Consider the following 26068-nt stretch of genomic DNA (forward strand, 5'->3'; position numbering starts at 1 on the left):
TTCTCCTAGTATTTTTTCAAATAATGCCACATGATGTTTGGACCCATGTGGGAGGTTGAGTGGGATGTTGTTGAAGTGATCATCTTAAAGAAGCATCGCTGACAATAATATAACAGTCGCTCAGAACTGTACAGAGGTGACAGTCGAGATGCTCAAGTGTCTGGGGAAAGATTTGAAAAATAGGCTCTAATAGATTCAATTTCAAGGCTGTTGAGCTCATGGGCAAATCACAGACAGAAGCGATTTCACCCCCCCAAGTCAGATTTCACTAACTATTATTTCCAGATGAAACTGTTCCCATTGAGGCATTAGCCTGGACACTTTTATACACTTTAATAACTCAAACATGGTTGCTGTTTTCCAAGCTGGTGATACTGACGTATCAAGATGCACACCATAAGATAGACACAAAATGCTGGAGTAACTCAGCGGGACGGGCAGCATCTCTGGAACGGAATAGTAGGAATGGGCGACGTTTCAAGTCGACACCCTTCTCCTGAAGAAGGGTCTCGACCCAAAATGTCACCCCATCAGTCTAAAGAAAGGGTCAAGGAAAGAGCGTTCACGTCGATCGCGGCCCTGCCTCCACCAATCCTTCCACCGCCACGCACAAGAAGTGACAAGACAGACACCATTGTACGCAGATGCCGAGAAGTGCGTTCAGCTCTGGCTGACAACTTCTAATCTTGTGTGTGGACTCGATAAGAAGAAGAAGTCTGAAGAAGGATCTCGACCTGGAACATCACCCATTCCTTCTCTCCAGAGATGCTGCCTGTCCCACTGAGTTACTCCAGCATTTTGTGACTAAACCAGCATGTGCAGTTCCTTCCTACACTGTACACCATAAGACATTGGAGCAGAATTAGTTCATTTGGCCAATCAAGTTTACACTGATTCAAGATTCAAGAGAGGATAGGACAATGAAATTCTTGCTTTGCTTCAGCACAACAGAAAATAATAGGCATGAATAATACAGAACAGATCAGTGTGTCCATATACCATTATATATAATGTCTGAAGAAGGGTTTTGGCCCGAAACGTTGCCTATTTCCTTCGCTCCATAGATGCTGCTGCACCCACTGAGTTTCTCCAGCTTTTTTGTGTACCTACCATTATATATATATATATATATACGCACATGAATAAATAAACTGATAAAAGTGCAAATAAATAGATAATGGGCCATGAATGTTCAGAGTTTTGTTGAGTTTGAGTTTAATAGCCTGATGGCTGTGGGGAAGTAGCTATTCCTGAACCTGGATGTTGCAGTCTTCAGGCTCCTGTACCTTCTACCTGAAGGTAGCGGGGAGATGAGTGTGTGGCCAGGATGGTGTGGGTCCTTGATGATGCTGCCAGCCTTTTTGAGGCAGCAACTGCGATAGACCCCTCGATGGTAGGGAGGTCAGAGCCGATGATGGACTGGGCAGTGTTTACTACTTTTTGTAGTCTTTTCCGCTCCTGGGCGCTCAAGTTACCGGCAATTCGATCGTGACCAATATATTATTCCCTCTCAACCCCATTCTCCTGCCTTCTCTCCATAACCTTTGGTGCCCTGGGCGGCATGATGGTGCAGCGGTCGAGTTGCTGCCTTCCATCACCAGAGACCACGGTTGGATCCCGACAACCAGTGCTGTCTGTACGGAGTTTGTACGTTCTCCCTGTGAGTGGGAGGCTTAGGAAGTTCGGCATGCCCCCAACAAATCTCACCAATTTCTACAGATGCGCCGTAGAAAGCTTTGTATCAGAATGTATCACAACATGGTTTGGGAACAGCTCCATCCAAGACCGCAAGAAATTGAAGAGAATTGTGGACGCAGCCCAGACGATCACACAAACCAAACTCCCTTCCATTGACTCCATCTACACCTCATGCTGCCTCGACAACGCCAGCAGCATAATCAAGGACCAGTTGCACCCTGGCCACTCCCTCTTCACCCCTCTCTCATCAGTCAAAAGGTATAGAAGTGTGAAAACGCACACGTCCAGATTCAGGGACAGTTTCTTCCCAGCTGTTATCAGGCGACTGAACCATCTCCTCACCAACTAGAGAGCATCCCTGTTTAAGAAGGAAATGCAGATGCTGGAAAATCGAAGGTAGACAAAAGTGCTGGAGAAACTTAGCGGGTGCAGCAGCATCTATGGAGCAAAGGAAATAGGCAACGATAGGGCCGAAACCCTTCTTCAGACTGAGCAGCCATGAGCATCCTTGAGCTATCATCTATATAACCATATAACAATTACAGCACGGAAACAGGCCATCTCGGCCCTTCTAGTCCGGTCCGTATTCTCCCCTAGTCTCATCTACTTGCACTCAGACCATAACCCTCCATTCCTTTCCCGTCCATATAACTATCCAATTTATTTTTAAATGATAAAATCGAACCTGCCTCCACGACCTTCACTGGAAGCTCATTCCACACAGCTACCACTCTCTGAGTAAAGAATTTATTTTTCCCCCTCATGTTACCTCTCCAAACTGGAAGTTCTGTCCCTTACAGCTTCTCAAGTCATGTACCCCTCTTGTTTGAATCTGTCCCTTGTTTACTACTCAGTGGGAAAAGCTTATCCACGTCAACTCTGTCTATCCCTCTCATCATTTTAAAGACCTCTATCAAGTCCCCCCTTAACCTTCTGCGCTCCAAAGAATAAAGACCTAACTTGTTCAACCTTTCTCTGTAACTTAGTTGCTGAAACCCAGGCAACATTCTAGTAAATCTCCTCTGTACTCTCTATATTTGTTGACATCCTTCCTATAATTAGGCGACCAAAATTGTACACCATACTCCAGAATTGGCCTCACCAATGCCTTGTACAATTTTAACATTACATCCCAACTTCTATACTCAATGCTCTGATTTATAAAGGCCAGCACACCAAAAGCTTTCTTTACCACCCTATCTACATGAGATTCCACCTTCAGGGAACTGTGCACAGTTATTCCCAGATCTCTCTGTTCAACTGCATTCTTCAATTCCCTACCATTTACCATTTACGTCCTATTTTGATTTGTCCTGCCAAGATGTAGCACCTCACACTTATCAGCATTAAACTCCATCCGCCATCTTTCAGCCCACTCTTCCAACTGGCATAAATCTCTCTGTAGACTTTGAAAATCTACTTCATTATCCACAACACCACCTATCTTAGTATCATCTGCATACTTACTAATCCAATTTACCACACCATCATCCAGATCATTGATGTGCATGACAAACAACAGTGGACCCAACACAGATCCCTGTGGCACCCCACTAGTCACAGGCCTCCAACCTGACAAACAACCATCCACCATTATTCTCTGGCATCTCCCATTCAGCTACTGTTGAATCCATCTTGTTACTCCACCATTAATACCCAACAATTGAACCTTCTTAACCAACCTTCCATGAGGAACCTTGTCAAAGGCCTTACTGAGGTCCATATATACAACATCCACTGCTTTACCCTCATCAATTTCCCGAGTAACCTCTTCAAAAAATTCAAGATTAGTCAAACATGACCTTCCAGGCACAAATCCATGTTGACTGTTCCTAATCAGACCCTGTTTATCCAGATGCATATATATATATAATCTCTAAGTATCCTTTCCATTAATTTACCCACCACTGACGTCAAACTAACAGGTCTATAATTGCTAGGTTTACTCTTAGAACCCTTTTTAAACAATGGAACAACATGCGCAGTACGCTAATCCTCCGGCACTATTCCCGTTTCTAATGACATTTGAAATATTTCTGCCATAGCCCCTGCTATTTCTACACTAACTTCCCTCAATGTCCTAGGGAATATCCTGTCCGGACCTGGAGACTTATCCACCTTTATATTTTTCAAAAGTGTCAGTACTTCCTCTTCTTTGAATCTCATAGTTTCCATAGCTACTCTACTTGTTTCCCTTACCTCACATAATTCAATGTCCTTCTCCTTGGTGAATACCGAAGAAAAGAAATTGTTCAATATCTCCCCCATCTCTTTTGGCTCTGCAGATAGCTGTCCACTCTGACTCTTTAATGGACCAATTTTATCCCTCGTTATCCTTTTGCTATTAATATAGCTGTAGAAACCCTTTGGATTTACTTTCACCTTACTTGCCAAAGCAACCTCATATCTTCTTTTAGCTTTTCTAATTTCTTTCTTAAGATTCTTTTTACATTCTTTATACTCCTCAAGCACCTCATTTACTCCATGCTGCCTATAATTATTGTAGATCTCTCTCTTTTTCCAAACCAAGTGTCCAATTTCCCTCAAAAACCATGGCTCTTTCCAATTTTCCTTTCAACCGAACAGGGACATAAAGAATCTGTACTCTTAAAATGTCACCTTTAAATGTCCACCATTTCTCTTCCACATCTTTCCCATAAAACAAAATGACCCAATTCACTCATTTTAAATCCTTTCGCATCTCCTCATAGTTAGCCTTTCTCCAATCAAAAATCTCAACCCTAGGTCCAATTCTGACCCTCTCCATAATTATATTGAATCTAATGGTATTGTGATCACTGGACCCGAACTGTTCCCCAACGCATACCTCTGCCATCTGACCTGTCTCATTTCCTAACAGGAGGTCCAGCACCGCCCCTTCTCTAGTAGGTACCTCTATGTATTGCTGCAAAAAACTATCCTGCACACATTTTAAAAACTCCAAACCATCCAGCCCATTTACAGAATGTGTTCCCCAGTCTATGTGTGGAAAATTGAAATCTCCCACAATCACTACCTTGTGCTTACTACTAATATCTGCGATCTCCTTACATATTTGCTCTTCCAATTCTCTCTCCCCATTTGGCGGTCTATAATACACCCCTAAAAGTGTTGCTACCCCTTTCCCATTTCTCAGTTCCACCCAAATAGCCTCCCTAGATGAGCCCTCTAATCTATCCTGCCAAAGCACTGCTGTAATATCTTCCCTGACAAGCAATGCAACACCTCCACCTCTTGCCCCTCCAATTCTATCACACCTGAAGCAACGAAATCCTGGAATATTTAGTTTCCAATCACAGCCATCCTGCAACCATGTTTCACTGATCGCCACAACATCATACTTCCAGGTGTCAATCCAGGCTCTAAGTTCATCCACCTTTCTTACAATGCTCCTAGCATTAAAATATACACATTTAAGAAACCCACCCCCTTATTCTCTGTTTATTGTCTTTTTCTTCTTTCTCCCCTACATTTTGGGTCAGAGTGCTACCGTTCTCTGCCTCCTGCCTCACACACTGACTGTTAGCTTTCCCTATTATCTACCTCATTGGAGACCCTCGGTCTATTGTTGATCAGACTTTACTGGACTTTATCTTGCAGTGAACATTATCCACTTCATCCTGTATCTGCACAGTGTGGACAGTCGATTGTAATTCTGTATAATATTTCCATTGATTGGATAGCATGCAACAGAAAAGAAAGCTTTGGACTGTACCTCGGTGCACATGACAATAAAGTACACTAAACCAAAAACCAGTATCAGTATTTACCCCAGTAATAAATCATAGAAATTACCCAACAACTTTAAATTTGTTTCCAGTCGTAGTGCCGTCTCCATCATCAACGGTTCCCGCTGTTCAATACTCGTCTCTGCCTCATGCCGTAAACGGGCCCATTTTACATATTCACCATCGGTCAAGACCTAACGAAAAATAAGAATGACAACAAAGCAGAGAACCCCAGTTTAAACATCATGTAGTTGCCCAAAGAGTCGTACCTTGTTCGGGTCGCCGCTGGATTTTCAACACGTTGAAAATGTTCAGCGACCTGCAACGACCGATGACGGGTGCCGTCAGTCGCCGAGAAAGTCGCGTAAGCGGGACAGGCCCGTTTGTGAAACGAGGTCTTTGAGAATTTACATTTTACCTTCTTTGCAACACATAGCGTTCTCAGACCACTGCTCGCATATCGATCCAAATGCCTTTGTGTTTCTTCAGTTGTTCTTCTGTGCTTCTCTTGCTCTTCAAGGTCATCTAATAAATGAGAAGATGAGCTGAACCACACTCGAAATGTTGCCTTTCACAACACAAATCACAGCCTCGGTAAAAAAACATGAAATCATTTAGCTGCAAGCTTTACGCTCTGGATGATACAATTTTTAATAAAATTTAAAAAAAAATCAGAGCCTTCCTAGGTCTGTGATTTTCTACGTTCTCTAAACTTCATTTGTCTTCTCTAGCTTCAAGTAACCCTTGCTATCCCTCCCTCTCCCTTCCCAGTTCTCCCACCAGTCTGACTGTCCGCCATTACATTTAATCTGTTTGCTTTGTTGGAAACTTTCCTAGCTAACAACCTATTCTACATTTCCCTTGAGCTTCGTCGCTTTTGCATTGTTTTCACATCTTACCCTTCCTTATCTCGGTGTCTCCGTCTGACTCTCAGTCTGAAGAATGGCCTTGACGCGAAACGTCACCCACTCCTTCTATCCAGAGAAGCTGCCTGTCCAGCTGAGTTACTCCAGCATTTTGCCTCTATCTTCAGTGTAAACCAGCATCTGCAGTTCCTTCCTACACTTTATTTTGTGTGATTTTTGTTCTAGGTTCCTCTGTGCACCTAATTTGTTTTGCAAGAAAGACCCAAGACATGAGCAATGACATTCAGCAATGATCAAGGTACATGTAGAAATCACTGTAGATAGACACAAAATGCTGGGGTAACTCAGCGGGTCAGGCAGCATCTCTGGGCGGAAGGAATGGCTGATGTTTCTGGTTGAGGCCCTTCGTCAGACAGTCAGGAGAGAGGGAGGCATAGAGACATGGAAGGGTAAGGTGTGAAAACAAGAGATCAAAGGTGTCGAAGATCAAGGAAAATGTAGAATAGATCATTGTTGATTAGGGGAAGGTGGCAAAGTAAAATCTAATCAGGACAGTCAAACTGGTTGGAGGACTAGAGTAGGGGAGGGAAGGAAAGAGAGAGAAAGCAAGGGTTATTTGAAGTTAGAGAAGTCAATATTTATACCGCCGGCTTGTAAGTTGCTGAAGAGAAATATGTGGTACTGTTCCTCCAATTTGCGCTTAGCAACCGGGAGATCAAGTAGGTCTAGGCGGACTGCCAGGAACGATATTTAGGCCCTCTCCACACCATCTCCCTCCCACCCCCGCCCTCTCCCACTCCCTCTCTCCCCACCCTAGTCGCTGTACTAGTTTCACTGTTGTCCTGCTGAGTTTCTTTGTCGGTATAACTCGTTATCACCTAGCCCACGGCCAACCATTGTGGACTCCACCTGGCCTTGATCATCGTTGCAGGCTTTGATCTGCCTTTTGGCATATCTTTCATTCATCTGTTCTTTGTACCTTTATATATCTCATTTGTCTCCCTCTCCCCTGACTCTCAGTCTGAAGAAGGGTCTCGACCCAAAACACCACCCATTCCTTTTCTCCAGAGACGCTGCCTGTCCCGCTGTGTCACTCCGGCTTTTTGAGTCTAACTTTATTATATTTAGGCCGCATCTGCAGAAACAGACAAATGGATCTTATGAATGGATCTGCCTGTGTAAATCCCAGGCCCGCACTGGAAACCAGTGGTCCGCTTCCATTCAATCGCTCACAACCCAACGAGATTTGATCTTGCCTTTTCTTGTCTTCTCCCCTCCCCCCCCCCCCCCCCCCCCCCCCCCCCCCCCCCCCCCCCACCAAACACCTCTACTTTCATCTGAGAAACTGGAGCACCCAGAGAAAACTCACGTGGTCACAGGAAGAACGTACAAACTCCACACAGACAGCACGCGTGGACAGGATCAAACACGGATGTCTGGCATTGTAAGGCAGTGACTCTACCGCCTGGCCACCGCGCTGCCCTTATAGCCCTGTCCCACGGTAGGAGTTCATTCCAAGAGCTCTCCCGAGTTAAAAAAAAAATCAAACTCGTGGTAAGCACGGAGAATGAACGTAGCGGGTACATCGGAGCTCGGGGACGTCTCTTAGCAGCTCATAACGCCAATGGCAGGTACTCGGGAAGACTCGCTAACTGCAGGTAAGCGCGGGAAGACTCGTGAAGATTTTTCAACATGATGAAAAATGTCCACGAGAGCCCCGAGTACCGATGAGTGGCCATTACCGTAAATCTCCGAGTTCGAATCAGGGCAAACTGGGGGAGAGCTCCTGGCATGAACTCGCACCGTGGGGCAGGGCTTTTAGTGTAGGCTGTAGAGTTAAGAGGAGATAAAGGAGATTCATTTACCTTTTCCCACATGTTCCAGTAGATCCATGATGACAGAATCTGCTCCCTTGGTGTACACAACAATCTCTTTAGTGAGGGGGTGCTTAACAATTACTGACATCCTCTTCCGTGTTGAATCAAAGGCTAAAGTATGCAACAGTTCAAAACTCAGGAGACCCCCGTGAGGGAGCTTGATGGTCACTTGGTCAGGGGTCCGGGAAAATAACGTGAAACTATACGCACGAGCAGCGTGTACAAGAGCTGCCTCATCTGGACTCTCAGCTTCATAGTAAATGTCTTCATCCACGATATCCTCACCTTCTCCACCAATGTTGCGACCGGCTTCAGCTGTTACACTTAGATTATCGATGCCGTCTGCTCCAGAGCCAACATCGCCTTCTGCATTCCCAGCGTCACAGGAAGAACTTGGACTAACGTTGGGCGACAGCAGTGGCTCATTGCACAAACTCCCTGGACTACAAGAGCTGGGATGACTTGGCGGGAACGTGGAAGTCTTGCGATCCGTCTTCAACTTCTGAAGGACCTGGTGCATCTTTGACAAGGGCTCCGTTGAAGATTTTGACAATGAAGAAGTCGGCACCTAGAAATTGTGAAAACAGCCGTTCAGAATTCTTCTAACAACGCTTTCCTTTGATGGGACAAAACCCTCGGTCTCTATTTTTGACATCTGTACCATCTACAATAGTTTGCATTTAATATCATCCCCAGGTCATGAATATTTAACACAGCACAACACACTCATTTGATCAGCTTCCTATTCTCTGCCACTGAAAAATAATGTTAGGAATTAAATGGCACAGCGGCACAGCTGGTAGAGCTGATTCCAGTGGCCTGGGTTCGATCCTGACCACGGGAGCTGTCGGTGTGTAGAGTATGTACGTGCTCGAATGATATGTTAGCTTTCATAGCAAAAGGATTTGAGTATAGGAGCAGGGAGGTTCTACTGCAGTTGTACAGGGTCTTGGTGAGACCACACCTGGAGTATTGCGTACAGTTTTGGTCTCCAAATCTGAGGAAGAACATTATTGCCATAGAGGGAGTGCAGAGAAGGTTCACCAGACTGATTCCTGGGATGTCAGGACTGTCTTATGAAGAAAGACTGGATAGACTTGGTTTATACTCGCTAGAATTTAGAAGATTGAGAGGGAGGATCTTATAGAAACTTACAAAATTCTTAAGGGGTTGGACAGTCTAGATGCAGGAAGATTGTTCCCGATGTTGGGGAAGTCCAGGACAAGGGGTCACAGCTTAAGGATCAGGGGGAAATGCTTTAAAACCGAGATGAGAAAAACTGTTTTCACACAGAGAGTGGTGAATCTCTGGAACTCTCTGCCACAGAGGGTAGTTGAGGCCAGTTCATTGGCTATATTTAAGAGGGAGTTAGATGTGGCTCTTGTGGCTAAGGGGATCAGAGGGTATGGAGAGAAGGCAGGTATGGGATACTGAGTTGGATGATCAGCCATGATCATATTGAATGGCGGTGCAGGCTCGAAGGGCCGAATGGCCTACTCCTGCACCTAATTTCTATGTTTCTATGTTTCTATGTTTCTCCGTGACCACTTGGGTTTCCTCCGGGTGCTCCATTTTCCTCCCGCATCCCAAAGACGTGCGGGTTTGTAGGTCAATTGGCCCACTTTAAATCGCCCCTAGTGTTCAGAGAATGGATAAGGTGGTGGGATAACATAGAACTATTGTGAATGGGTGATCGATGGTCGGCATGGACTCGGTCGGCTGAAGGGCCTGTTTCCATGCTGCATCTCTCTAAACCAAAACCAAGGGTTCCCAACCTGGGCTAAGTTTACCCCCAGGGGGTTAATTTCGCCTACCCAGGGGGTAAATTTGTTGATTCTGGATTTGTACATACTATTTCACATTGACTGACTGTGTTTGGTTCTGGTATACCGGCAGCATCTGTTCATCATTAGTTGTTCATAAATTAGTGAAATAACAATGTTATGCGCTATTAAAGTTGCCGGGGGGGTAAACGGGACGAAAACGGTTGGGAATCCCTGGTATAAACTATATTAGCGGCTTTCAACTGGATTGACTTTTACTTGATTCTCCCTGTAAATCACACAATATACCAGTGACAACATATTGTGGGCACCACGGTGGCACAGCGGTAGAGTTGCTGCCTTACGACACCAGAGACCTGGGATTTGATCCTGACTGCGGGTGCTTGTTTGCACTCACCCCGTGAACTGCGTGGGTTTTACCCGGCACCTCTGGTTTCCTCCCACACTCCAAAGACGTACAGGTTTGTAGGTTCATTGGCTTCGGTAAAAATTGTAACCGTCCCAAGTGTGGGTAGGACAGTGTGACTGTGCCGGGGTCACTGGTCAGCGTGGACTTGATGGGCCGAAGGGCCTGCTTCCAAGCTGTGTGTCCAAACTAAATAAACTGAACTAAACAAATCAATGGCAAAACAAAAACTGCTGGAGGAACTCAGCAGGTCAGGCAGTATTTTTGGTGGGATATTTAGTTTGGGTTATTATTTTCAATTATTATTTTGGGCTATTATTTTGAATTATTATTCATTCACTTTGAAAAGTAAATGGAACCAAAAATAAAAAATGCACACCGTCAAACCCATGTCTCTAGTGCCTACAATTCTCCAAAGCTTTCAAGTCAAAGAGGTGCTGTAAAACAACAGTAACATGCTACTAAAATACAGAAAAGCAAATTAATTAGTTATTTAATAGACCTGTATAATGGAAACAACACTTATTGTATTTTAATTACTTTCTCTGAGCATTTATGAGAGATTTGGAGACCATAATAAAACTTAATTGAAACAGAACGGTGTGCGAGCCTAATTTGTTCGAAACAATATATAGTTCAGTTTCAGTTCAGTGTTAGAGTTAACTGGTGGACACAGGCCCTTTAGCTCACCAAGTCCAGCGACCCTCACACACTAACACTGTCCTATACTAGCGACACTTTTTACATTCAGCCCAAGGCAATTAACCTACAAACCCGTACATCTTTGGAGTGTGGGTGGCAACTAAAGTTCTCGGAGAAAACCCACGCAGGTCACGGGGAGAACGTACAAATAAGCACCCCCTAGTCAAGATGGAACCCGTGTATCTGGCGCTGTAATGCCCCTGTCCCACTTATAAAATCTGAAAGGAAACCTCTGGAGACTTTGCGCCCCACACAAGGTTTCCGTGCGGTTCCCGGAGGTTGCAGGTGGTTGCCGGAGGTTGCAGGTAGTGGAAGCAGGTAGGGAGACTGCCAAAAACCTCCGGGAACCGCACGGAAACCTGTGAAGAATGTGAAGAAATTAATATTACAGAGATTTAAAAAAATGTAAATATCAAAGCATCAAAGTTTTTTCTTAGAATATCACTTTCAGTTCCACTTGAGTGGTAATCTTGAGAAGCTACTAGTTAAGGCACAGAAAGGTACAGCACAGCAAACAGGCCCTTCGGCCCACCATGTCTATGCCAAACATTATGCCAACACAAATTAAAGGGTCCAAACCCGAAACATCGCCTGTATATTTTCTCCAGAGATGTTGCCTGACCTGCTAAGTTACCCCAGCAATGTGTGTCTATCCATGCCAACATAAATCAATCTCTTCTGCCTGCATAGGATCCATATTTCTCGGCATTTATGTGTTTATCTAAACACTATTTGAACGTCACTAATATATCTTCCTTCACCACCAACCCTGACAGCATGTTCCAGGCACCCATCACTATCTCATTCAAAAAAAATCTACCTCTATATACCACCTTTAAACTTTGCCATTCTCACCCTTTGATATTTCGACCCTGGGGGAAAAAGGTTCTGCATGTCTACCCTATCTGTCTCGCATAAATTTAAATTCTTCTCCCCTCAGCCTCCAGCGTTCCAGAGAAAAGAATCCAGGTCCAATTGTGGTATTGAGAGAGAGATAAAATCTGAACGGGATTTGAAATTTATCAGTATCGAGCTGGAATGGGGTTGCCTTTACTCATCATTTGTGGTTGAACAAGCTGTGGATAGAGTTAAGGGCCTGTCCCACCAGCATGCGATTGCATGCGTCTAGCGCGACCAAACGTGGTGGGTTGAGGCGTACGGCCTCGTGGGGTCGGTCCCACTTCCGTCGGGCGGTGACGTCATCGCGCAACGCCACGCGCTAGGCGTACGCCGTCAAGAAGCTGCGGACGCGTCAAGAAGCTGCGGACGGCGTCGAGACGCTGCGCACGCCCGTCGAGGCGGTGCGTACGGCCTCAATGCGGCTGCGGGCCGACAGGCCGTTGCCGCGCGGGATTTTTGGACTGTTAGTTTTTTAGAGTCCCGCGCGATGTCGGAACCAGCCCCGCACAACTCCATACGGCTCCGGCGAACGATTTGGGACCGGCCCCGCGAGGCCGTACGGCTCAAGCGACCATGTTAGGTCGCGCTTGCCGCATGGAGTCGCATGCTGGTGGGACAGGCCCTTTACTGTCAGCACCATACAGTATCTGTTAATTGGTCTCCATTTCCTCAACTGCGTACCATTGATAGATCAGTCTGGTGGTGCAGCGGTAGAGTTGCTGCCTTACAGCACCAGAGACCCGGGTTCGATCCTGACTACGGGTGCTGTCGGTAGGGAGTTTGTACGTTCTCCCTGTGACCATGTGGGTTTCCTCCAGGTGCTCTGGTTTCCTCCCACATTCCATAGAAGTGCAGGCTTATAGGTTAATAGGGCTTCTGAAAATTGTCCTTACCTAGATTGTAGGACAGAACTAATAGCCAAAGGGCCGGTTTCCACATTGTATCTCTAAACTAAACTGGACTAAACCAAACTATCTTCTCTGGTATTTGACATCTCCACTCTGGGAAGAAAGGTTCTGGCTGTCTATCCAATCCATGCTTCTCATAATTTGTATATACTGTATTTCCATCAGGTTTCTGCTCAACACTCCAGAGAAAATAGTACAAAATAGTCTGATTTCAGAGCCCAAGCAGAATCAAATCATTGTGGATTGTCATAGTCATATAACATGGAAAAAAGGGCCTTCAGCCCAACTTGCCCACACTGACCAACATGCCCCATCTACACTAGCCCCAATTGCCTGCATTTGCCCCATATCCCTCCAAACCTGTCCGATCCATGTAGCGGTCTAATTGCACCTAAAATGGTGCAATAGTACCTGCCTCTCGTTCCTTACACCTGCCACCCTTTGTGTGGGAAAAGTCATCCATCAGATTGCTATTAAATCTTTCCTCCCTCACCTCAAACCTAGTGTACGATTCCCCTACTCTGGACGAGAGACTCTGTGCATCCACCCGATCTATTCCTCTCATGATTTTGTACACCTCTATAAGATCACTTTGCTTTGGAAAACCCAATGAAGACAGATTCATCACAAGAGAAAATAGACAAAACCAGTTAGATATTTCCAAAAATGGCATTGGTTGGAAGCACATGTCATAAGATCTTAAGTAATTGGAGCAGAATTTGGACCATTCGGCCCATCAAGGCCTACTCCGCCATTCAATCATGGCTGATCTATCTCTCCCTCCTAACCCCATTCTGACAGATTCACCACCCTCTGAGTAAAGAAATTCCTCCTCATCTCCTTTCTTAGAGCCAGAGAGTGACTCTAGTCAGAGGGTGGTGAATCTGTGGAATTCTTTGCCACAGAAGGCAGTGGTGGCCAAGTCAGTGTATCATTTTTACAGCAGCGATAGATAGATGTTTGATCAGTACAGGTGTCAGGGGTTATGGGGAAAAGGCAGGAGAATGGGGTTAAGAGGGAGAGATAGATCAGCCATGATTGAATGGCGGAGTAGACATGACAGGCCAAATGGCATCATTCTACTCCTATTCCTTATGACATGATCTTTCTAAAGGAACGCCCTTTAATTCTGAAGTTATGACCTCCGGTCCTAGACTCTCCCACTACTGGTAACATTTTCTCCACACCCACTCTATCCAAGCCTGTCATTATTGGGTAAGTTTCAATGAGGTTCTCCCTCATGTGCTTGTGGTGATCATGGGACTGACTTTGGTAGTGACTTTTTGTGCATTGTGCATTTCACAATAGACAGAAATGACTGCAGTCTCCCACAACATAATAAAATGATTGAAGTTAAATTGCTACTTTGCAATGTGATTTGAACTCCAATGATATTAGGTTTCATTGTATTCCCCTCTCTATGGGCATAACGTGCTCAGTACATTTTTTATGGGCACAGCTCACATTAAAATTGAATTGGCTTTCGATTTTGAGAGAACTATTCAGCGAATGCATGGGGATAGTCACACAGAAGCAAGGGATCACTTGGGAAGCTCATAACCCAGCGGTATGAATATTGATTTCTCTAACTTCATCTTCTCCTTCTTGCGAATGGCGTGCACAGCCTAAAGTTGTCGGTCAACTTGTTCTATTTGATCTTTGATGCCACAGAAGGTAGTTGAGGCCAGTTCATTGACTATATTTAAGAGGGAGTTAGATGTGGCCCTTGTGGCTAAAGGGATCAGGGGGTATGGAGAGAAGGCAGGGATGGGATACTGAGTTGGATGATCAGCCATGATCATATCGAATGGCGGTGCAGGCTCGAAGGGCCGAATGGCCTACTCCTGCACCTATTATCTATGTTTCTATGTTTTGTTTGTGCACGTCGGGTAGCATTGGCATTTGTCGAAACAGGGTGGACCATGTGAAGGTTGCAATCTCCCACCCATCTAACTTCATGTAACCCTTGCATCCCCTCTCTCCCTGTCCCTCCCCCACCCAATTCATTTTATTAGCTTCAAAGTCATCTTGTTGAGTCTCGTTGTCTGTGACTTGTTTTCACCTAGCCCCACGGCTAACAGTGGCCCCGTTTCCTCTATGGTCGTTACTTATTTTTGCAAATCTTTCGTTCATTTGTTCAATATCCCACTGCATCACCATCTATATCTCCCGTTTTCCCTTCCCCCCCCCCCGACTCTCAGTCTGAAGAAGGGCCTCGACCCGAAACGTCACCTATTGCTTCCCTCCGGAGATGCTGTCTGACCCGCTGAGTTACTCCAGCTCTTTGCGTCGATCCCGCCGCACATGCCCCATAGAATAAATTTGAACAAATTATTCCAAAATAGCATCAACCTACTGGTTGCCTTGGTTGCGTTGCTGTGGAAACCATAACTGTGTTGCACATTGTCAAAGCTAGAAAGAAATCGATGATGCAAGCACTTTCCAAACCAGTGCCAGCGTTTAGTTGAGTCGGTGACTCCATATGGGCAACGGCACCTCGAATTCTCTTCAGCAGGCCTTCATCAGGCACGATATCTTTCTCCTGAGAGAAAAGCACACATAAAAAAAATGTGAACAGTGGTTCGTTTTAATTACAAATCGCCTCGGCGGGGCCTGGGGCGAGTTCCCGCATTTATTTACACAGTAAAAGCTTAATTACTTATTTTGCTCAGTTATTTAGCTTAACTTTTAATTAGCTGCATTAACAACAGCTTGAACATTAAAAATAAATAAGTAACATATTCACAGTCAAGCTCGTTTCGATCAATCTCACACACACACACACACACTGCACGCTTCCCCCTTATGTAATGCTATTTCACTGCAGTTCTCCACTCATGCTTTCTTACATGTGAAGCCGCTAGCTTGGCAGATTGCCAAATCCCCCAGCAGGTTCCCACAAGCTTAACATTCAACCATCTCTGTGAATACTGTGGCGTGCAAGCTACCCGCAGTTGCTGCTCCCCTTGCTTGTGTTTATGATAAAGAGTTTTAAAATTCTCTTGTCAGTAAGTTGGTCTTTGAGCCCTGGGTGCTTTCATAGAAACATAGAAACATAGAAAATAGGTGCAGGAGTAGGCCATTCGGCCCTTCGAGCCTGCAACGTAGGCAGGAGGGACAAGTGTTGATGGGGCACGCCGCTCGGCATGGGCAAGTAGGGCCGAAGGGCCTGCTATAACCAAGAATAGATGTGGACGGGCCTAAGAAACAGCAATGGAGCAGAAAACATTGGTGATTTGTACTGCAGTGGGACTGCAGTTGCAAGGTAAAAATTAGAAAATTAGCAGTACAAATTACAAATTACAAAACACATAATCATGAAGGACTTTAATCCATATGTTGACTGATTGAACCAATATCAGTATCATTGTAAAAAACATACTGAAAGTATAAAGGAGATGGTTCCTTTGATCAGTATGTAGAGAAGACATTAATGGGATGAGCTATCTTCGATTGAAGATCAGAGATCCACGGCAGTGCCCTGTGGTGGAGACTGATGCCTTTGGAAAATTGGTACATCATTGGCGTGGAGAGATTTGCAGTAGGGTTGTGGTGGGTACAATCTGTAAGTTCATACGTGATAAACATAAACATAAACATAAAAAATAGGTGCAGGAGTAGGCCATTCGGCCCTTCGATCCTGCACCGTCATTCAATATGATCATGGCTGATCATCCGACTCAGTATCTTGTACCTGTCTTCTCTCCATACCCCCTGATCCCTTTAGCCACAAGGGCCACAACTACCTTATGTGGCAGAGAATTCCAGAGATTCACCTCTCTCTGTGTGAAAAAAATGTTTTCCTCATCTCGGTCCTAAAAGATTTCCCCCTTATCCTTAAACTGTGACCCTTTGTTCTGGACTTCCCCAACATCGGGAACAATCTTCCTGTATCTAGCCTATCCAACCCCTTAAGAATTTTGTAAGTTTCTATAAGATCCCCCCTCAATCTTCTAAATTCTAGCGAGTACAAGCCGAGTCTATCCAGTCTTTCTTCATATTAAAGTCCTGACATCCCAGGAATCAGTTTGGTGAACCTTCTCTGTACTCCCTCTATGGCAAGAATGTCTTTCCTCAGATTAGGAGACCAATCTGATAGGAGCAGAATTAGGCCATTCGGCCCATCAAGTCTACTCCATCATTCAATCATGGTTGATGTGTCTTTCCCTCTCAACCCCATTCTCCTGCCTTCCCCCCATAACCCCTGACCAACCCATACCAATTAAGAATCTATCTATCGCTGCCCAAAAAATATCCTTTGACTTGGCCTCTACAGCCCTCTGTGGCAATGAATTCCACAGATTCACCATGCTCTGACTAAATAAATTACTCCTCACCTCCTTCCTAAAGGGATGTCCTTTTATTCTGATAAAGATAAAGAAAGGATTAGTCCCAGGAATCTCAATGTAGCACTGTACTGGCGACACCTAGTTATCTTGGATCATCCAACAATGGCCGTCTCTAGGGTAACATGGTTCAAATGTCCCCACTATAGCTCCGTGTCTCTTCCCCTTTGCACTATCTATTATACTTAGGTTTGACTCGATTGTATTTATGGATGGCGCATCAGGTCATAAATTATAGGAACAGAATTAGGCCATTCGGCCCATCATGTCCACTCCACCATTCAATCATGGTTTATCTTCTGTGGTATATCTGATCTATTTGGATCGCTTGCAAAACAAAGCTTGTCACAGTACCTTGATACTCATTACAATAATAACTGTAAACCAATAGATGGCAAATCATGTAATGTCACGTGATGCAGAAATATTATTAGTCGATTCACACCCAAAATGTTCCCGTTTGAATGTCTTGCTGCCATACAGTTGATTTTCTATTTCACTCCAGGAATAAATGCTTTCAATGCATAATGGAGTTCAACATTTTAGGATTAAATATTTCTGGACCAAAAATAACTCTCATTTGCATATTCCGCAAATAGTTTGGTTAAAGGGCCTGTCCCACGAGCATGCGACTCCACGCGGCAAGCGCGACCTAACGTGGTCGCTTGAGCCGTACGGCCTCGCGGGGCCGGTCCCACTTTGATCGCCGGAGCCGTATGGAGTTGTGCGGAGCTGGTCCCGACGGAGACGGGCACCGAAAAACTGACCGTGTTCAAAAACTCTGCGCGGCAACGGCCTACTGGCCCGCAGTCGTCTCGACGCCGTAGGCACCGCCTCGATGGGCGTGAGCAGCGTCTTGACGGCGAACGCAGTGTCTTGACGCCGTTCGTCTCGCGCGGACTTCGCTCGAACTTCACGTCGCTCACTCGACCTCTGCGTGGACCCGCTTCTGGTTTGGTCGCGCTGGCCGCATGCAGGCGCATGCTGGTGGGACCGGCCCTGTACGGGGATCACTCGAACTCCGCGCGGCCCTCGCTTCCGGTTTGGTCGAGCTGGCCGCATACAGTCACGTGCTCGTGTGACAGGCCCTTTACTCTCCTATATATATATATATATATATATATGCCGTCTTTTGTGTGAAAATGTTGACCCCCTTAAGGTTCTTATTAAATCTTTCCCCTCTCACCCTCACCTTGTGTGCCTCTGGTTCTTCATTCCACTACTCTGGATAAAAGACTGCATTCACTCTATCTATTCCCCTCATGTTTATCCTGGTTTATTCAACAGGTGCACAGTAGAGAGCATGCTGACCGGTTGCATCGTGGCTTGGTTCGACGACCTGAGGGCCCAGGAGCGGAAAAGGATGCAGAAAGTTGTGACCACTGCCCAGTCCATCATCGGCTCTGACCTCCTCACCATCGAAGGGGTCTATCGCAGTCGCTGCCTCATAAAGGTAGCCAACATCATCAAAGTCCCACACCATCCTGGCCACACACTCATCTCTCCGCTACCACCGGGCAGAAGGTACAGGAGCCTGAAATCTGTTACATCCAGGTTCAGGAATAGCTGCTTCCCCACAGCCATCAGGCTATTAAATTCACCAACAAACAGACTCTGAACTGTAACAGCCTATTGCACTTTATCTGCTTATTTATGTGTATATTGAACTGAACTGTTCTGTATTTTTCTTTACAATATTCTGTTGTGCTGCAGCAAGCAAGAATGTCATTGTCCTATCTGGGACACATGACAATAAACTCTCTTGATTTGGCTTGACAACATGTTTGTGTAGGAAGGAACTGCAGATGCTGGTTTACACCAAAGCTAGACACAAAATGCTGGAGTAACTCAGCGGGACAGGCAGCATCTCTTGAGAGAGGGAATGGGTGACGTTTCAGGTCGAGACCCTTCTTCAGACTGAGAGTCAGGGGATAGGGAGGCTAGCAATATGGAAGGGTACAGAAATTTATTCTTAAAGCCCTGTCCCACGGTACGAGTTCATTCCAAGAGCTCTCCCGAGTTTGCCCTGATTCGAACTCGGAGATTTACGGTAATGGCCACTCGTCGGTACTCGGGGCTCTCGTGGACATTTTTCAACAAGTTGAAAAATATTGTAAACATGTTGAAAAATCTTCACGAGTCTTCCCGAGTACCTGTCGTTAGCGTTACGAGCCGCGAAAAGACGCCCCCGAGCTTCGACGCACCCGCTACGTTCATTCTCCGTGCTTACCACGAGTTTGAATTTTTTTAAACTCGGGAGAGCTCTTGGAATGAACTCGTTCCGTGGGACAGGGCTATTATTTGTTACATTCTTATTATGATGTGAATATTATTATCATGTGATAATTGCCTCATACGAACTTTTCAACATAATTTCCAAATATTGTTGCTGTTTTTTTAGGTCAAGATCCTGATTGACGTCACCCACAGCGATGTTTTTTCAAAGTAAAAAAGCCACCAATACCACAGGTCCTTTCTGGAGTTGTGTCTTAAAGGCCAAAGCTTTTGATTTAACACACCTCATTTGTATATGAAGGACCCGCAGAGGCTGGTTTACACCGAAGATAAACACAATATGCTGGAGTAACTCAGTGGGACAGGCAGCATCTCTGGAGAGAAGGAATGGGTGACGTTTAATATGAACATTTAATATAAACAAGGTGACACACTGTAAAGCAATGGGTGATGTTTTAGATCAAGACTCTTTTTCAGATGAAGGAGAGCTGAAGAAGGGGTCCCGACCAGAAACGTCACAGATTCCTTCTCTCCACAGATGCTGCCAGCCCCGCTCAGTTACTCCAGCATTTTGTGTCTATCTGCGTCTCATTTCCTTTACAGTGTCTCACCACGGTCTATTTGTTCATATTAAATGTCATCCATCATTCATCACCATGTTTCGCTAACAACTGTTCAGTTCTTTCTAGGTCCCAAGTCTCTTACTGTTTGTACATGTCCCAATAAAAAACAAACTCTTATATGCCTGAGCTCCCAGCTTCAGAACATTTACATGCAGTCGAATTAGCAGTGACCCCAGAATTAATTTCAGTTGAATCTTGCCAATACAATGAGATCATTTACTCGTTTACATGTCTCTTACATCGAGTCATAGAACGTGGAACCAGGCGCTTCGGCCCAACTTGTCCCATCTACACTGCCTGCATTTGGCCCATCTCCCTCTAAACCTGTCCTGTCCATGTACCTGTCTAAATGTTTCTTAAACATTGCAATAGTCCCCACCTCAACAACCTCCATTGACAGCTCGTTCCTTACACCCACCACCCTTTGTGTGAGATCTTTCCCACCTCACCTTAAAGCTGCGTCCTCTGGTTCTCGATTCCCTTACTCTGGGCAAGAGACTCTGTGCATCTACCCGATCTTTGCCTCTCACGATTGCGTACATCTCTTTCACCACTGCATTGAATACTTATTGAAAAAATGAACACCATTTGAAAAAGAATGTTGATCATCGTTTGAGCTCTAGGAGTTCACCAGATTGGAAGATGCTATTGGAGTGAATACTATGGTGCAGCGGTAGAGTTGCTGCCGCACAGCGTCAAGGACTTGAGTTTGATCCTGACTACGGGTGCAGTCTGTGCGGAGTTTGCACGTTCTCCCAGTGACCCGCGTGGGTCTGCTCCGGGTGCACCGGTTTCCCCCCCACACTCCATAGGCGTACAGGTTTGCAGGTTAATTGGCTTGGTGAAATCGTAACTTGTCCCTAGTGTGTGTAGGATAGTGCTAGCGTGCGGGGGTCGCTGATCAGAGCGGACTCAGTGGGCCAAAGGAAAGATGCGCTGTACCTCTACACTAAACTAAAAAACTAATAGCATTCACATTGTTAGACAATACACACTTGAGCCACGATGTCCCAGTGGTGGAAGGAATTAATACGGTCATAGGTGATAGGAGCAGAATTAGGCCATTCAGCCCATCAAGTCTACTCCGCCATTCAATCATGGCTGATCTCACTCTCCCTCATAACCACAATCTCCTGCCTTCTCCTGACACTCGTACTAATCAAGAATTGATATATCCATCTGCCTTAAAAATGTCCATTGACTTGGCCTCCACAGCCTTCTGTGGCAATGAATTCCACAGATTCACCACCCTCTGACTAAATTCCACAGATTCACTGCCCTCTGACTGACATTTAGGGTACTAGGAAAAATGCCAAATTAAATGCGTTTTTTGTTTTGCATGTTAGAAACATAGAAAATAGGTGCAGGAGTAGGCCATTCATCCCTTCGAGCCAGCACTGTCATTCAATATGATCATGGCTGATCATCCAAAATCAGTGCCCCGTTCCTGCTTTCCCCCCATAGCTCTTGATTCCGTTAGCCCCAAGAACTAATTCTAACTCTCCCATGTTATTGGGTTTGTTAATTATCACTGACACTCCCCTCCTCCAGGCATGTGGCAAATATTCCATCACACACCCGAGCTGTGCTTTACAAATAGTGAATTGTTTTGATGAGTCGGGATGCACGTTGTCTCGTGACAGAACTCTCAGCCAAAAGCGAATTGACTCCCGAATTCCAAAAGGCGGCATCTGATCTCGAAATGACTGAAGCCACCTTTCAGAACAAAGAGCTTCCAATGAATCTGAGCATAGGACATGGAGCGACTCTTGCAGTCGTCAAAGGGAAATACCCAATAGTTATTTGGCTTTACTCGGCAAAATAAATCTATCCTTCTAAATGAACAACGGAACATTTGAGTGGCAGAATTATTTCAATTAAACCTAGATGTGTATTAATATATAAAACACAGTGGTGCAGCGTTAGATCTTTGCCACCTATAAATACTGCTCTCCGGAAGATAGACATAGGGAGCAGGAAAACAAATAACGCAGGTGTCGAAATAAAAGCAGAAAATGCTGGAAGTCACCAAGTTAACCCGCATGTGTGGAAAGAGAAAATGGTTACAATATCGGAAGCGATGTGCAATGATGTCATTGAACAGACTCTTGTTACAAAAACAAAAGTCCTAAAAGTTAAAACAGCTCTGTCGTCACATGATGGATAAAGAAAGCGTTGAACTAGACTGATCGGGAAAGAGCAGCAAGGACAGCACGGTGGCGCAGCGGTAGAGTTGCTGCTTTACAGCGCCAGAGACCCAGGTTTGATCCTGACTACGGGTGCTGTCTGTACGGAGTTTGCACGTTCTCCCTGTGACCGCTTGAGTTCCCTTCAGGTGCTCTGATTTCCTCTCACCCTCCAAAGATGGAGCGGGTTTGCTGGTTAATTGGCTTCTGCAAAATTGTAAATTACCCCTAGTGTGTGTAGGATACAACTAGTGCACGGGTGATCGCTGGTCACCGCAGACTCAGCAGGCCAACGGGCCCGAATCCACGCTGTGTCTCTAAACTAAACTAAATGAAACTTCATCCAATAGGGAAAATACAAAGAGCAATTGAATAAATACTGAAGCTTTTAAAGTCGCTGGTCAGATATTTGTAATATTGAGATCAGCCCCATTTATGAGGAAGGATGTGCTGGCCTTGGAGAGGGTCCATCGGAAATTTACATGAATGATTCCAGGGATGATTAGGTTAATGTATGAGGAGCGTTTGACGGCTCTGGGCCTGTACTCACTGGAGTTTAGAAGGATGGGGAGGGGAACCTCACTGAATCTTACCGAATAACAGAAGCCCGACGCAGAGTGGATGTGGTGGGAATGTTTATACCAGTGGGAGAGTCTAGTACCAGAGAGTGCAGCCTCAGAATAAAAAGACATAGCTTTGGAATGGAGATGAGGAGGAATTTCTTTAACCAAATGATGGTGACTATGTGGACCTCTTTGCCACAGACGTTGGTGGAGGCCAGGGTTTTGGGGTTCACAAAATCTTCGTGCGCCACCTGCGTGGTGCGTAACTGACGCCCAAGTGGGACAGGTCCTTAAGGATGCCAGAGGTTATGGGGAGAAAGCAAGAGAATGGGATTGAGGGACAGATGGACCATGATTCAATGGTAGAGCAGACTCAATGGCCCGAATTCTTCTTCTCCTACGTCCTATGATCCGAGAACATACTTCCATTCTAATTTATTAAACGTACACAAAAAAAGCTGGAGAAACTCAGCAGGTGCAGCAGCATCTATGGAGCGAAGGAAATAGGCAACGTTTCGGGCCGAAGCCCGAAATGTTGCCTATTTCCTTCGCTCCATAGATGCTGCTGCACCCGCTGAGTTTCTCCAGCTTTTTTTGTGTACGTTTGTCAGCCTTGTCAGTGGTTTAATAAATTGGGTTTAAGGAAATAGGCAACGTTTCGGGCCGAAACCCTTTGGGTTTCGGCCCGAAACGTTGCCTATTTCCTTCGATGCATAGATGCTGCTGCACCCGCTGAGTTTCTCCAGCTTTTTTGTGTACCTTCGATTCTCCAGCATCTGCAGTTCCTTCTTAAACCCAATTTATTAAACCACTGACAAGGCTGACAATCCACATAAAAAATATCAATTTTTATTAAACGCACTCACAGGCCTCTCAAGAGCTACTAAACTGTAATCAAATTTCCAAGAAGATAAGAATATTTAAAAAAAACAAGAAACTGTTGTTACGAATCAACATTTTAATTGACAAAATGTCTCATTATGTACTTGCAGAATAGCAAGCAACTGAGGAATATCAATTCCATAAACCACTGCCAAGCTAATTCTATTAATTAGGCATACCTGCTGTTATAGCCTTGGTAGTCATCGCTAGCTAGGGATTTGAAGCACAGTGGTGGATTTATCAAGCCATTTTAGCCAAGAGTGTAAATTGATTTTAACCGCTGTTGTAGAAATCAATGGGTACGTGATTGGAATCACATGTTTTCATTAAAAAATATATGACAATTTTGGTTTTAGTATCTCAATGGAAGATGAGACCCTGACTCTAATTTTCTTTCATTAAAATATATGCATTGGAAGCAACCCAAGGATATGAAAAATGTCCACAATTTTGAAATGCTACACATAGAAACATAGAAATTAGGTGCAGGAGTAGGCCATTCGGCCCTTCGAGCCTGCACCGCAATTCAATACGATCATGGCTGATCATCCAACTCAGTATCCCGTACCTGCCTTCTCTCCATACCCTCTGATCCCCTTAGCCACAAGGGCCACATCTAACTCCCTCTTAAATATAGCCAATGAACTGGCCTCGACTACCCTCTGTGGCAGAGAGTTCCAGAGATTCACCACTCTCTGTGTGAAAAAAATTCTTCTCATCTCGGTTTTAAAGGATTTCCCCCTTATCCTTGAGCTGTGACCCCTTGCCCTGGACTTCACCAACATCGGGAGCAATCTTCCTGCATCCAGCCTGTCCAACCCCTTAAGAATTTTGTAAGTTTCTATAAGATCCCCTCTCAATCTCCTAAATTCTAGAGAGTATAAACCAAGTCATCCAGTCTTTCTCATAATCCAGTCTGACATTCTTCAGAGTGGCTCCGGTACTGGCCACAGCGGCCTCTGCAGCCTGTCCCATTTTTGTCTGTGTTTTTAATTATTTTATGTTGGGGTGTGTGTGTGTGGGGGGGCTGGGGGGGGGAAACTTTTTAAAATCTCTCCCTGCACTGGAGACCCACTCCCGGGTCTATGGCAACAAATGCCTCCAACTTCCTCAGACTCACCGTTTTCGCGGAGCTGGCCGAGACCAAAGCGGGTGGAGCAGCGCTGCTGCTTGCTGTGCTACCGGAGAGTCGGATGATGGACGGCGGCGCCAGGAGGCGCTCCCTAGCACCGCTTTTTTGGGGGATTCTCCCCGCCCGAGTTTTCCTCTCATTGCCCCGCGGGCTGGAATGATGCGAGCGCACACCGGGGGCTCCAACACCAAGACCCGGTGTGCGACCTTGCACCACCCGGCGTGGCTTTAATGGACAATGCCATCGCCAGCCGGGGGCTATATTCTAACATCAGTGCAGTGTCAACGATCACAGCTATGTGATATATGATTAATTATGTTGTGTTTGGGGTCTATTTGTGTGTAATTAGCGGTGTAGAAACGGCATTTCCCAGGGGCCTATTAAGTGAATCACGGGCATAAAATGTCCTTCCTGATTTGGGGCTCCACTTCTTGCAAAACACATAGCATTTGGGGGTCCGAGACCTTTGTTTTCAGCGATCCAAAGTTATTTAACTTAAAAAACTACAAGTGAGATGTTTTGGTAATGCAGTACATATTAACTGTGCAATTCCTTCAAGATCGTTGGCTGAGGAGCAATCAATATATTTTTCATTAAAAACTTACAATAATTTAGTCCTCACTGGGATGGCATTGTACATTAGCGTCAAGGAATTCATCTGGAACAGTTTTGTTTAAAGATACAGCACAGAAACGGGCCCTTCGGCCCACTGAGACCGTGCCGACCAGCGATACCCTTACACCAGCACTGTCCAACACACACTAGGGACATTTTAGAATTTTCACCGAAGCCAATTAACCTGCAAACTTGGACGTCTTTGGAATGTGGGAGGAAACCAGTGCACCCGGAGAAAGCCCACACGGTCACGGGGAGAACATACAAACTCCGTACAGACAAGCACCCGTAGTCAGGATCGAACCCGGGTCTCCGGCGCTGTGAAGCAGCAACTCTACCGCTGCGCCACCGTGCATAAATGAAGATGATGCTCAGCTTTTTGTCTCCTTTTGAAAGTCCCCCAGCAGATTTCAGTAAATATTCCCCAAGAAAAGAAAAATGCACAGTGCAAATAGATGCTTGATGGTGGCAGTCTCAGTGGGCTGAATAAGCATTGAATGTTTCGATGACTCTGCTGTTAAACTTTAACAAGGTCTTGCAGTCTGAAGAAGGGTTTCGACCCGAAATGTTGCCTATTTCCTTCGCTCCATAGATGCTGCCTCATCCGCTGAGTTTCT

The 26068-nt window shown here is 45.3% G+C and overlaps 1 protein-coding gene across 1 annotated transcript in view; it reads right to left on the reverse strand.

Moving 5' to 3' along the window:
* Positions 1 to 26068, reverse strand: part of LOC129701832 (phospholipid-transporting ATPase VB-like) — a 125016-nt gene that overhangs the window by 27684 nt on the left and 71264 nt on the right. The window contains exons 11-14 of the mRNA XM_055643301.1: positions 15226 to 15411; positions 8158 to 8737; positions 5845 to 5951; positions 5494 to 5620 (exon numbers count right to left, since the gene is read on the reverse strand). Of these exons, the coding sequence (XP_055499276.1) occupies positions 5494 to 5620; positions 5845 to 5951; positions 8158 to 8737; positions 15226 to 15411 (1000 nt within the window). The remainder of the gene's footprint in view (positions 1 to 5493; positions 5621 to 5844; positions 5952 to 8157; positions 8738 to 15225; positions 15412 to 26068) is intronic.

This window comes from Leucoraja erinacea, chromosome 11 (assembly GCF_028641065.1).
Source record: "Leucoraja erinacea ecotype New England chromosome 11, Leri_hhj_1, whole genome shotgun sequence".
Lineage (NCBI taxonomy): Eukaryota > Metazoa > Chordata > Chondrichthyes > Rajiformes > Rajidae > Leucoraja > Leucoraja erinaceus.